This window comes from Bidens hawaiensis, unplaced genomic scaffold (assembly GCF_021521415.1).
Source record: "Bidens hawaiensis isolate Kalapana, Puna unplaced genomic scaffold, B.hawaiensis_p1.1 tig00010817_1, whole genome shotgun sequence".
NCBI lineage: Eukaryota > Viridiplantae > Streptophyta > Magnoliopsida > Asterales > Asteraceae > Bidens > Bidens hawaiensis.
This window is the reverse complement of record NW_027491835.1, coordinates 551,708-564,594: the sequence shown is the minus strand read 5'-3', so window position 1 is coordinate 564,594 and position 12,887 is coordinate 551,708. Positions and strand designations below refer to the sequence as shown.

General features: G+C 34.4%; 2 protein-coding genes across 2 annotated transcripts; one reads left to right on the top strand and one right to left on the bottom strand.

Annotated features, from left to right (window-relative positions):
• The first annotated feature begins 6,520 nt into the window (after positions 1-6,520).
• On the top strand, positions 6,521-8,655 carry LOC143536580 (NAC domain-containing protein 78-like). The gene is made up of 4 exons (XM_077030528.1): positions 6,521-6,759; positions 7,606-7,892; positions 7,984-8,403; positions 8,491-8,655. The coding sequence occupies exons 1-4, from the start codon at positions 6,600-6,602 to the stop codon at positions 8,653-8,655; spliced, it is 1,032 nt and encodes a 343-aa protein (XP_076886643.1). The 5' UTR covers positions 6,521-6,599.
• A 641-nt stretch (positions 8,656-9,296) lies between these two features.
• On the bottom strand, positions 9,297-12,148 carry LOC143536588 (ERAD-associated E3 ubiquitin-protein ligase HRD1B-like). Its single transcript, XM_077030538.1, has 6 exons — positions 11,606-12,148; positions 10,464-10,640; positions 10,232-10,381; positions 9,938-10,134; positions 9,684-9,846; positions 9,297-9,584 (listed from the first exon to the last, which is right to left on the bottom strand). Exons 1-6 carry the CDS (start codon positions 12,136-12,138, stop codon positions 9,401-9,403), a joined length of 1,404 nt encoding a protein of 467 aa, XP_076886653.1. The 5' UTR covers positions 12,139-12,148; the 3' UTR covers positions 9,297-9,400.
• Between the last annotated feature and the right edge of the window lie 739 nt (positions 12,149-12,887).

The window sequence follows — 12,887 nt, the reverse complement described above, 5'->3', positions numbered from 1 at the left end:
GATGTGGATTGAGTTACAGTTATGATTGGCACATTTTGGATTGAACGATTGCTTCTAAGGATTTTTATTATTATTAAATTATAGAAATCATTATTTGTTATAAATTTCCGGTTTACAAATAATTAGTTTAAATAAATATGAGTTGAGATCTATTATAATAATAACCGTTAAATATATAATTGTCGTAAAATTTATATCTTAAAATCTTTAACAAAATCTGATGGTAAAAATATTATTAACGCGTTTTAACACGCGTATTATGCTTTTGTTTAAAACAAATAATATATATATATATATATATATATATATCTTTCTAATAAATATGAAAAATTTGTAAAGATATTTCATGACGAGAATCATCGATATTGGTATTAGGTGTTAATAAAATAATTGTTGGTTTATTATTAGTAATATATATATACATATATACACACGAAACTTGAAACGAGGTCAATTGGCAAGAAACACTTAGCTTTATGATGTTGGGTTAAATAAATAAGGTTTATTTAATATGTATTATTAATTATAATATATTATAAATCATTAAAATACTTTAAAAACCACAAATCAAAAAAAAAAGAATCCAAAAATTTCGCCGGCCGAGACTCGAACTTGCGTGGACGGCCGGCTCAGAAGGTTTAACACACACACACCAGCCATGTGTGCTAGTGTGTCAGTTGATTAATGTTTGGAAACAGTTTTAGATATGCAGAAACCCATAAGAACCATATTTAATTAAGAAACCCTAATTCTCTAATCGTTCAATCTGTTCATTAATGGCTTAAATTGAGTTAGGGTTTACGATTATTAATGATCGACGAACAGTTTTCAATTACCTTGAAAGAAGATGAAATCAGAGAGAACGACCAACACCTTCGTCGCGGCAAAGACAATATCGAACAGGGGGTTTACGGCCAGAATTAATACAATTATAGTTAGGGGTTTTTATCGTCGATTTATATAGATGGTACAGATGCGAGGAATTGTGTTATTATCAATCTTAGATTATATATTCAAATCTAGGTTAAAGACGGTTTGTTTATGATATCTCAATACACATACTTCTTGATCTTATTTCCTAATTAACTAAGACGGTTAGGCCGGATATAGTAAGAGCAATCATTACCACAATTCAATTCCGAGTTTAGAACGAAGAGTGGCTCAAGAAAATTAAACGGGTCATGGATTTGGGTATACGGATCGGGTTAACGGGTTACAGACCCTGGTTAAATGGGTTATAAACATATTATGCATAATTTGCAAATTAGTCCCTGGATATTTGATGTGGAAACAAATAAGGATTAAAGTTTAGTTTCGGGTAAAAAATGTATATGTTTCAAAGTTAAATATATATATTAAATTAATATAATAATCAAATATAAATCGTATAATAATTTTTCGATGAACACGAAACTTTGTAGTGATAAATTTCCCAAACCTAAAATGGGTCGGGTTATGGATATAAGTCGTACTTGGAAAACCCGAGTTGTTACAGTAGTGGTTTCACGGTTGGTCAAGCTACTTTAAAAGCTGCTTCAGGCAAGGTGACAAAACATGAGAAGGTGTGTCTTGACAACCAACATGTATTTATTCCTTTTGCTTTTGACACTTTTGGTTTCCTCGCGCCTGAAGCTGTGGAGTTACTTACCCGTGTTCAACGGGTCATGCATAGTAATGTTATGACTCCAAGATCAGCAAATGTAGTTTTTAAAAGATTGGGTTTTGCAATTCAAAATGGGGTAGCGGCGTAGCTTGTTGCCCGCTTGCCTTCTGTTTCGATGAAATAAAAAACTTACAATGGTTTATGTATGACCAATACAACTGGAAAAAAAATCTTAAGGAATACAATACAAAATTCCTTGAATATTGCAGACTAGTACCAAACTTGGTTACCCCTGAATATAACAAGGTTAACCGTTAGATCTACGGGCTACCATAAGAGATTCATGATCTCGTTCGTTCACACATGCCATCGACGACAGAGTTTGCTATGGAACTAGCCATGTATTTGATAGAAACTGAGATGAAGAGAAGAATAATGTTGGTGGAAAGAAGAAGTTTGACAAGATACATAAGGGTCATTTGTTTATACACGACCAATCTGTAAGAACTGTGGCAAAAGGCATGTTGGAAAATGTCTACGCCTAGCTGTTAAGAATGGCATCCACAATTATGATCCTACAGCAACATGCAACTTTTGTAAAAGAAAAGGACATGCGGAAGAAGATTGTAAGAAGAAACCATAGTATGTTTTGACTGTGGTGAAAAGGGACACTTCAACACACCAAAAGCAAGCCAACGACAGTTAGAGGCAGTGGTAGTGGTGTCAGGAGTGATGCTAAGAAAGGAAACGCACATGCTTTCATGCTCAATACTCAGAAAGCTGGAGAGATACTAGACATGATTACTGATACGCTTCCTATAAACAATGTTTATGCTAGAGTTTTGTTTGATTCGGGAGCTAATCAAATTTTTATAGATTATAAGTTTTATAGTCCGTTAAATGAACCTCTAGTTAAGTTAAAAAATCATTATGAAGTAGAAACTGCTAATGAAACTTGATCAAAGTATCTGAACATTGAATAAATGTCACATTTCCTTAGCCGGGCACAACACAACATACTTGTACAGCTACTACCTATGACACTAGCAGGCTTTGATGTAATATTAGGAATGGACTAGTTGTCTGTTAACCAAGCCCGTATCCTATGTGAATAAAAGCCATTGATATCGTATCTCCAAATAACAAGATCATTTGAATAGCTGGAGACAAAGAAGCAGGGAGGAATGGAATTATTTCTAAGATAAAAGCAAGTTGTTGCTTAGGTAAGGATGTCTCGCATTCATGGCTAATGTAAACAAAGAACTTGAGCACAGGAAGATGGAGGAAGTTCCAATTGTTTGTGTAACATTTCGGATTTTCCAAACCCGTATTCGTGTACGATTAACCCGACCCGGAACAATTTTTAGATCTTTAATATTAATCAAAATCAAATATATAGAAGACGGGCAAGCAAAGGTACGAAGAACTTGAGGATCGCCTCAAGCAGCACTTCGTTGGGGGAATGAAACGAGCAATAGAATGGCCTTCAAATATGGTGGAAAAACAACATATCATCGAAAAAAACGTGGAGGAAGAGCTGCTCATAGGTGATTTTCGTAGAGATCGCATTTTCGAAAAGCGGTATGAGATAAGGGAATGTCTCTTTTATAGAAAGGGAGTTCCACTGAAGGAAAAACTTCGGATTCTTTATGTTCATTTTAAACCCTCCATGTTTTATATATTGTTTATTTCTTATTTCTATCATAAAAACTTCAATAATTGATCATTAATCAAACTACAAGGACTATTTATGTCAAAAATCAAAATGTTTCCTTTGAACACCCGGGGCGCCGTGCGACGGGGAAGGACCCCCTTGGGCACGTAGCGCGATGGTTTAGCTGGAAAGAAACATTAACCCGATTCACTTCCAAGTTCGTTTTTGGTATTAAAATCGTGTATTTTAAGCATTATTGAGTGATTTAAGGTCCAAGAAAACATATTATAACCAAAATACAAGTCTCTATTCTTTTGTTACTGACCAAGATCCAATCTTTCAGTTTATTTCATTGAAATTCTCATTAAATTCATATTTTGTTACTTAAACAAGCATTATCACCATATTTGGTTCGTTTCTCTAATCTCTATGTAAACAACCCATAATTCTCCTACCACAACCTTACATGAACCCTAATAGAGCCCCCTCATCCATCACATGCTTCTGTTCATCATCAAATCCTTCGGTTTTTGCTTATTTGTTGAAGATACAAGCTTGCTCGTTTGACTTTGCTTACATGTGGACCTATAACTCATCGTTTCTGTTGATTATTTCACTTTCCGGGTAAGTTGTAAACTAAGAAATCGTTCATACATATTCCCTAGTCAATAAAATTCGATCAATTTCGATGGTTGAAGGGTGTTGACTTGTCAATTCATTTAAAACTCGTTGAAGGGCAAAACAGTCAACAAGTTTGACTTTACGTTTTCTCATACTTCTGGTCGGATTCAATGTTCGGTCCAGAAGACTTTTATTCTTGTAATGAAATGTTAATGCTACTGACCAAAACCCGACTTCTGACTCGCTGTTCGAATTTTGGTCACTACCAACTCGCTTAAATCTTAAATATAACATAACTTGAGTTCTAAACGGTCCGTTTGGATTGATTCCAGCGGAAACGAGTTCGTTTTTACTTATACTATCATAAATCAAAGTTTCAGTTTCTGATCATTTATATCATTTGACGTGTAGTGGACGACTCGCTTATTCATTGACTCGTTTATTCTTAATTGTACTCACTTGTCTTTGATCTAAGGTGAGTTTATCATTCCCCTATTTTATTAAGTTTTCTAAACGTTTTGGGGACATATGCGTATTATTCGTATTTCATACTATATATATATCAAACAATAGCAAGCGTGTAGTTGTGTGTGACTTAATCAAATATACGTGTTACATGCTTACTTGTATTAATTATTCATTCATTCATATAATTCGGAGGGGTCCAACATATTCCCTTGTATAGGGTTCTCATATTATTTACCAACGCCCGATTCGCTTGGCAACGGTATCATTACTTGCTTATGGTTTGATTTTTACCGCAACATAATACGTTATGCTTATTTATATTGACATACAAAACTAGTGATAATCTCACTCAACTTTATGTTGACGAACTCTTTCATTTTCTACGCATATGCAGGTTGCTTTGTATTGAAGTTTGGACACTTATACAAGACCTTAGGATTTAACAAAGGGAATTATTGTTTAATCTTGTTTGGATCATATTTATTTATTTGGAATATTTTGTTATAATTGGATATTGTGTGTATTCTTTGAATAAAATATTTAATTAGATATTGTCATTTATATTCATGATAGTATCTTTAAGCTATGAGCAACCGGATCACATCCCGGCATTTCCGCCTTAGGTTGGGGTGTGACAGTTTCCGAATTCAAAGATGTATTCCCCGATGAACTACCAGGAATTCCGCCAGATAGGAAGGTAGAATTCAGGATAGATTTACTCCCAAGAACAGCATCAATGCTATATCTCCCTACAGATTAACGCCGACAAAAATGAAATACTTGAATAAACAATTAGATGAGCTGTTAGAGAAATAATTTATCAGACCAAGTTCTTCACTATGGGAAGCCCCTGTTTTGTTTGTTAAGAAGAAAGACACATCATTAACTTTTTTGACCGCCAAACCATTTCGGGCAAGCACCAAAGAGTACATTAACCCCTTCTTTGTTAACAGCTCAATGAAGGGAGATGGGGTCCCCCAAGCTTTTACAAATCACATGCACGCACGCTTTGTTTTTATGTTCTCTCTTTTTTTTTAATTTAAATTACAATTAATTTGTAAACCACCCCTCCCCTCCCTAACTTTTTCATTTAAATTACTATTTTCATTTAACAAATTATTACTTACATAGTACATCCAAATCATTTAAAAGTAAATTGTACTTTCCAATGTGGTGTAATAGTATGAATCATGAGTTTTTCAATAAAAACTCAAGTTCAAACTCCACTTACAACACCTAGGCATTTACTACAAGTTTGATCTTTATGATCTCCAGTTCGATCCTAAGGGCGTCAGGGTTTTACTACCAATGGGCCTTCAGGCATGTGGGTTTTCTCGGAACTGGAGATAACTTGGAAACACTTAAGAATTCCGTACGGCAGAGTTAGACCAACTGATGGTGACCTTTTGTCATTAGATCATCCCGTAAGTAGACATTGTATGTTTAAAATTGTATACTTGTTGTGTGGTTGGTTAGAAGATGTCATGGGCTGGGCCGAATAAGCAGTAGACTAGACCGACCTTAGAGAAATATATAAAAAACTCAAAGCTCTCTCATTTACTCCTCACTTTCACATTCACAACACTGCTTGCTTGCTTGCTTCCTTCCTCCCAGTTTCTCAACCCTTCATCATCTTCGTCTTCTCCGGTAAGCAATCTTTCTCTTTTTCTTTATTGCTTTTTCCAGATTTCGTCTTCCAAGATCAATCACTGTTCTTGTTTCACCCAAAACCCTTTACGCGTCTATGGTTTTCTTCAAATCTTGATCGTAACCCCTTTCAAGATTCACTTTCTGTTGATTAACATCGATCGAATCAAGATTTGGAACCAAATAATTTGTGGGTTTTGTTTCTTGATTACTTGTTAATCCAAGATTTGGGTCGAAATAATTTGTGGGTTTTGTTTCATCAGTATTCTTGATTACTTGTTAATTCAAGATTTTGGTAAAAAATAATAATCTCAGGGTTTCACGTTCGTCAGTTTTTTATTATTTTGTTTGAGATGATTAATCTTTGGGAATCTATAGGGGACACAAATGTCTTTTGACACCTCCTGCGCATACGACTCGTTAATATTTCATACGCGTTTGATGAGCCGAGGGAAGTTGGGAAGCTCTGGGTGGATTTTCTTCCGCCACTGGACCTGATATTCATTTGCAAGTTCATTCTTTTTGTTAGATAGATAGTTACATACACACAAGATCATTTGTTATTGGTTAAAGTAAAATAATATTTGTTCGAGGTTTGATTCGTTTATGATGGCCCCATCATCTCTCATGCCGGGGTTTCGGTTCCATCCTACTGATGTTGAGTTGGTGATGTATTACCTCAAGAGGAAGATCTTGGGGAAGAAAATTACCTTCAACGCTGTTGCAGAGGTCAAGATTTACGAGTTTGGTCCGTGGGATCTTCCAGGTAATAATCTTTTCTTAAACGCATTAATTATATAAATATATGTTTATCTAATACATTATAATGAAATAAGTTTTATCAAGCACTGTAGATACTTGCTAGTGTAAATATGCTCATTACTTTAGTCTAAATCAGTATGTATGAGAGTTCATCATGAATAGTCCGTATGATTATGTTTTGACACTATAACTACTTGATTATTGCATATGTTTTTATGGATACTTATTATGATTCTTTGATTAATTGCTAATTACATTAGGTTCTTTATTTATATTTCAGTAATAATATTGCGCTTTAGGTTGTTGACTACCTAGATCAGGGATCAACTTATCTTCACACTTTTTCTTAATTTTAACCACTAATTAAAGAATCATGAGTGTAGATTTTAGGCATAGGCTGGTTGTTTTATACATTTGAAGTTAACATAATAAACCCTTGAATAAAAATGCAGTTAAAAAATGTATCTTTTAGCTACGTTTGGAAAACTAAAAAGTAATATGTTATATTTGTTGTTCTTCTCATTTAAATTTGTGTACGGTATATGTACTAAAATTTCCCAAATTGTATAAAGAGATTATTTATTTGTTTTATTAATATTGTTTAATAAAATCGTGACCCATGTCCTACAATCTTAAAACAGATTTTTAACTTTCGCAAGATTGTTGTGACAATCTTAAAACCTTTATAAAGGATATTGGGTTCACGAAAGTTTAAATTTATTAAATGGATTATTATAAATATTTGATTTGGGAAAATTTTTGTGTGGTACAATTGAGTAAGGATTTGTGATTGGAGTACAACATTGTCATAAAATATCTTTCTAAACATATTGTTATGTTTCATTTTCAGACAAATCGTCTATGAAAAGCGGAGACCTTGAATGGTACTTTTTCTGCGCTAAATCGAAAAAATATTCAAGCGGTGGTAGATCCAATCGTGCAACCGAATCCGGATTCTGGAAAGCTACTGGGCTGGACAGAAAGGTCAAATATAATGAAAGAATCGTTGCAACAATAAAAACACTCGTTTTTCATTTGGGGCAAGCTGGAAAAGGGAAAGGAGGACAACGAACAAATTGGGTAATGTATGAATATCGAATGTGCGATGAGCAGTTGGCTGCTGCAGGAGTCGTTCAGGTACTATATTATACTCCTCGGTTTCTTATATCTAATTTAGCCACAATAACAATATTATTTTAACACTAATACTTGGATCGCTTGGTTTCAGGATGCATATGTGCTTTGTAAGATATTTGAGAAAAGAGGTACAGGCCCACAAAACGGTGCACAGTATGGTGCACCGTTTAATGAAGATGAGTGGAACGATGTTTTGGTCAGCAGCCTTAATTCTCAAGCCGTTTTTGGTTCACTCGGTGCTTCCAGCTCAATAGATCATAAACAGAAGGTCCCAGCTACAACTATGCTGACGGAACAAGGTTCATTTGCTGTCACAAACGTACCTATAAACTCATTGAATTACAAACAAAAAGGTCCAGCTACGATGAATATGCCTGTGGCTCAAGTTCCATGTGGATTGTCTGTTAATGAACCGGGCCCGTCTAGTGGCGTGTTGCCTACCAATGAGATGCCTGTTAATGATGACTTGCTGTTTTTAGATGACTTTGATATCTTTATGGATGTGCCTGAGGTAAGTGCTTTTGTTTATTTCGTTTAAATAGACGTGTTATTTGCACGTATTTGATGTTCATGATATTAATCTACTGTTTTTGTACAGGAGACTGTTGATGAAGATGCTGGTATATATGATGACTTGGCGACTTTATATGAGCTGAAGGATTTGGATGGAAATGATTTCAAGACTGATGATGCTGAGTACATGCTTAAGGATCTCGAAAGACCTGATGATGATCTCGGTCTAGGAGGGTTTTTTGTTGATTGATCAAACCTTCAAAGCTATGAAAGTGATTGCTTTTAAGTTTTAACTTTGTTATCATTTGTTATAAATCTGGTGGTCAATGGCTTGTCTTGGTGTAAGGTTAACTTTACTAGATGTGTTTTTTGTATTTTTTTTAAACCAGTAAGGACCAAAAGATTTAGCTTTATTACATTTGTTTTTGTAATAATGGTAGATGCATGACACATTGAAATTTGAATATTACATGTATGCTTTTGAACATTTTAATTTTTTTTATGCATTGTTAACAAGGTACCAATTTTTAGTATGACCTAAATCAGTAATAAAATTTTGTGGTTTTTTATCCGCTTAATTAAACGAGTCAGGTCGTCTTATCAACTAGGGATAAGCTCGGTACCATACCGGTATCAATCTGGATTTTCATAAAAACTTGCCATAAATGCCTGGTACGGTACCAGTACCATATGCAAAAAATCGATAAATATTGCTACCAACCGGTGTCAATACTGATTTTCCTAAAAACTTAGCACCAGTATAAAATGCTCGTTTTGATACCATTTGCCATCCCTATCATCAATCATTTATCATTTGAAAGTAGAGCAACAATTTATAAGGCTAAAAAAACTTTAGTAAAACAACCATGTTAGAAGATAAAAACAAAAAAACTAATCTGCATTATCATTGGCTGTTATACTTTGAAAATATCAAGGGTGTTCTGCAACTTCATTTGGTGTATTCAAAACAAAAAGGTCCTAGATACAAACAAAGTCTACAATTGTAAATTGTTCACTTCATTATGATCAATGCCATGTTGACTTTGGTCAACACCCGAAACCGACAAAGATGATGATGACACCGTCTTCCCTTTGCTATTCACTGAATTGCTGTGTTCATCACTGTTAATGATGGATCCATGTGTGGATTTGTTGGGATGTAAAGCATATCCAGATGACCTACAAACAACATGCGTCACATAATTCTAATTATTATAACTCGGGTACCAAACTGCTTTCAAACATGAATTATATACTACATTGTAGTATAGCACATACCATGTTAAAGAACTTGGAGAAGGATAAACATAAGACTTCTGGTAAACAGAAGCGGCTGCAGCAGCAGCTTGGACTCGCTTTTGATGAGGGCTAATATTCACATTTCCCACACCATCACCCGTTCGATCTTGACCCTGGCCCGATGTATTTGCAGGGTTTGTTCCTGAAAACAATCCAAACTGTCAAAACTATGTGATATGTTTCAAAAGGATAAAAAACAAGCATGATTTGTAAGATCGTAAAAGTTTTGTTACCTTGACGCTGAGCCCCCGATCGTGATCGTGATGAACTGGTCCCACCCTCGTTTGGTATAATGAGTGCTCTGCAAGTGGGGCACGTATGTTGTCTCTCTAACCAAGACCGAAGGCAATGCACATGAAACAGATGACCACAGACTAATTTTTTTGCTGATGTCATTTCTTCTCTACAGATAATGCAGGTTGCGTCGCTTCTGCATATTATAATAATTATAATAACAATAATAATACATCACTAAAAGTTAATAATAACAACAACAATAATAATAATAACTGTATAAAAAAACTAACTCGGTCAACTCTTCTGGTGTGGCATCTGGAAACCGATCATTCATATTTGATGTGATCTTTCTATAACGGATGTAATCAGCGATTCGCAGCTTGAAGTTTCTGAATGTCTCGTACAGCTCTCGGATCAAGTGAAGAGGTACACCATAGTTACTGGATAAACAAAGTGTAAATAAACACCTTAACTTTATGTAATAAAAGGAAGCATGCAGATATATATAACTAAAGCACTTACACAAATATTACTAGGAAAAAACAGAGATACAAAGATAAGTGTAGCAAGTCGCGTATAAGCTCCAGATAGAATGTGTAGACAGCTTTTGTTTCCCATTGTCCTTCCATAAGCATATCACTCACATAGAAAATGTATTTAACAAAAGTTGAGATTGTAGTTGTAGCTAATATCATGTACCTGAAAATCATAAATGTTTATGAATATTCAAAATCAGTGCGTGTATGAACTGGAGTTTAATGAAAATCATGGTAGAATGTTAAAAACCACTTTGTTTGCAGAGAAGATAATGTGTTATGTATGATATTCTACAAATTACAAAACAATAAAAGACTAAAGAGTATTGGCAATTTCAAATATGGAATGCAAAATTCATCCAAAATACATTATTAGCAACAATTTAACAGATGCAACAACAAAGCATACACCAAAAAAATAATAATAATATAGTTGGCTGTTTCTGAAAGAAGTGAATCATGTGGTAACATCTCATGATATAAAATCTAATTATTAAGATCTCTTCAAACAAGCAAAACTGAGTAGATATGCTAGAGCAGGGGTGTGCATGAAATCAAAAATACCAATTTGTGACAGAAAAACCGAACCCAAACAAAAACTGACTGGTTTGCATTTTTGTTTTTGTAAAACACAATTTTTCAGTTAGGTTTCACTTGTAATTAAAACAGAAAAGACCGAACTGAACCGAATTCATGGATTTTCATCTTTATTTTGAATGTTATGGAATTTATATAACTTAATAAAAAACAGAGTATAACAATTAAGTAATCATTAATTAACAAAAAAAAATTAGGCCCAAATTCATTACTTTGGGCCAACTTAAATTTCAGCTAAAAAACTTCAAGCCCAAATGGTATAACCAAAATAACCGGAACCGAACCCAACCCAAACTAGAAAAACTGAATTTTCGGTTTAAGCCCAAAACCGACCCATGCACACCCCACAGTTCGCTGTTCCTGAAAGATGCTATAGCATCCTTTCTTTACCAAAAACCAATTATTAAGATCCCTTCAAAACAAGCTAAATTAAGAAAATATAAAACAAGCTAAATTAAGTAAATATGTTTAAAGAAAAGCACTAAATGACAAAAATAATAACATTAAAAGTCGTAAGAATTAATAACTTACTCGAATGAAAAGAAAAGAGAAACTGAAGCTTGGCGGGTTTGTATCAAGTACTTCACCGAGTTATACAAAAAAAGACAGTCCACAACAAGAAGGAATCCCATGAAAGAAACAATCCGAATATGAGACAACATCGGTACAGTTGGAGTCGTTTCAATGTATTCAACTCTCTTTTGAGCCAACCAGTGCAAAGACTTGATGAACAAAAGAGCAGTAACCATAGCAAGAAACATAACCGAAAAGTCCTGACGGAATATAGTTATCGCAAAAAGAATTTCCATAACTTCCCGCCATGATTGCTCATTCAATCTCTCAACCTCGGCTTCTCTAAGCGAACCAAGAAATATCTTTTTTGTTAGTTGCCACATGATGCACATGATCACCAAACACATGTTTAATAAGATCACTAAACAGACTTTGGAGGTAGATAAATAAACTGTTGCAGGGTAAAACTGTCCTCTGCTACTAAAGGCGTGATAGATGACTGCCAGCGTGGCAAACACGCTCAGTCCCGCGTATGTCTGAAGCCTCATCATTTTGTTGTGTGCACTGTTGCAATAAAACATGGTGAATATAAGTGGTTTCTCTTTCAAGATTTATAGTTTCTAAATGATGCTCAAAAAATTAAGTTCTTGAAGACTAAAGAAACCACGTCCGAACAGAATTTCACGGTCTCGATCACAATATCACATAAATGGATGCTTATAACTCAGCAGACAGTAACCAAGTGTTTCGATTCAGTAGAGCAAACAATCATCATCTCATTTAAAAAATTTTATGAACATTGAGTAGCAGCATAAGATCGGTTACAGACTCTTCAAAAAATCATATCTATATCATTAAAAAAGAATCTTTTGTAAGTAATTGCTAGTCGGTGGGTTACTGATTATTTTCAGCTAATCGGTGCAACTATCACTAAGCCCAAATCGACCCAAATCAGACTTTTCTTTTTATTTCTCTTTTTAAGTTTTGAAAGGCAATCGGACCTTGGTTTGAACCCGTTAACTGCAGTTATTGGTCTTTCTTATTGATTTGTTATGCTTACGTGTAATTGTTTGTGTTCGAACTATACTACGTGACCTTTGAAGTACTTATGTGAACCTTTATATGTAATTTTTCAAAATTATATATAAAAATACCAATCCGATTAATCCCAATTTATTGCTAGTCGGTACTCCACCGCCCGACTAATGAGTTCAACAACACTGCAGATGATACACAAAAAACATTGAAAATGAAGAACAAAAGTACACTTCTGAAAACCAATAAGACCAAACCATGAAAC

Excerpts from the sequence above, each read along its gene's own strand:
- LOC143536580 (XM_077030528.1), top strand. The coding sequence starts at position 6,600 with ATGATGGCCCCATCATCTCTCATGCCGGGGTTTCGGTTCCATCCTACT. Across the intron at positions 6,760-7,605 it reads TGGTCCGTGGGATCTTCCAG|ACAAATCGTCTATGAAAAGC; the intron begins GTAATAATCTTT and ends TTTCATTTTCAG. Across the intron at positions 8,404-8,490 it reads TCTTTATGGATGTGCCTGAG|GAGACTGTTGATGAAGATGC; the intron begins GTAAGTGCTTTT and ends GTTTTTGTACAG.
- LOC143536588 (XM_077030538.1), bottom strand. The coding sequence starts at position 12,138 with ATGATGAGGCTTCAGACATACGCGGGACTGAGCGTGTTTGCCACGCTG. Across the intron at positions 10,382-10,463 it reads TTTTTCCTAGTAATATTTGT|TAACTATGGTGTACCTCTTC; the intron begins GTAAGTGCTTTA and ends TTGTTTATCCAG. Across the intron at positions 9,847-9,937 it reads ATCGGGGGCTCAGCGTCAAG|GAACAAACCCTGCAAATACA; the intron begins GTAACAAAACTT and ends GATTGTTTTCAG.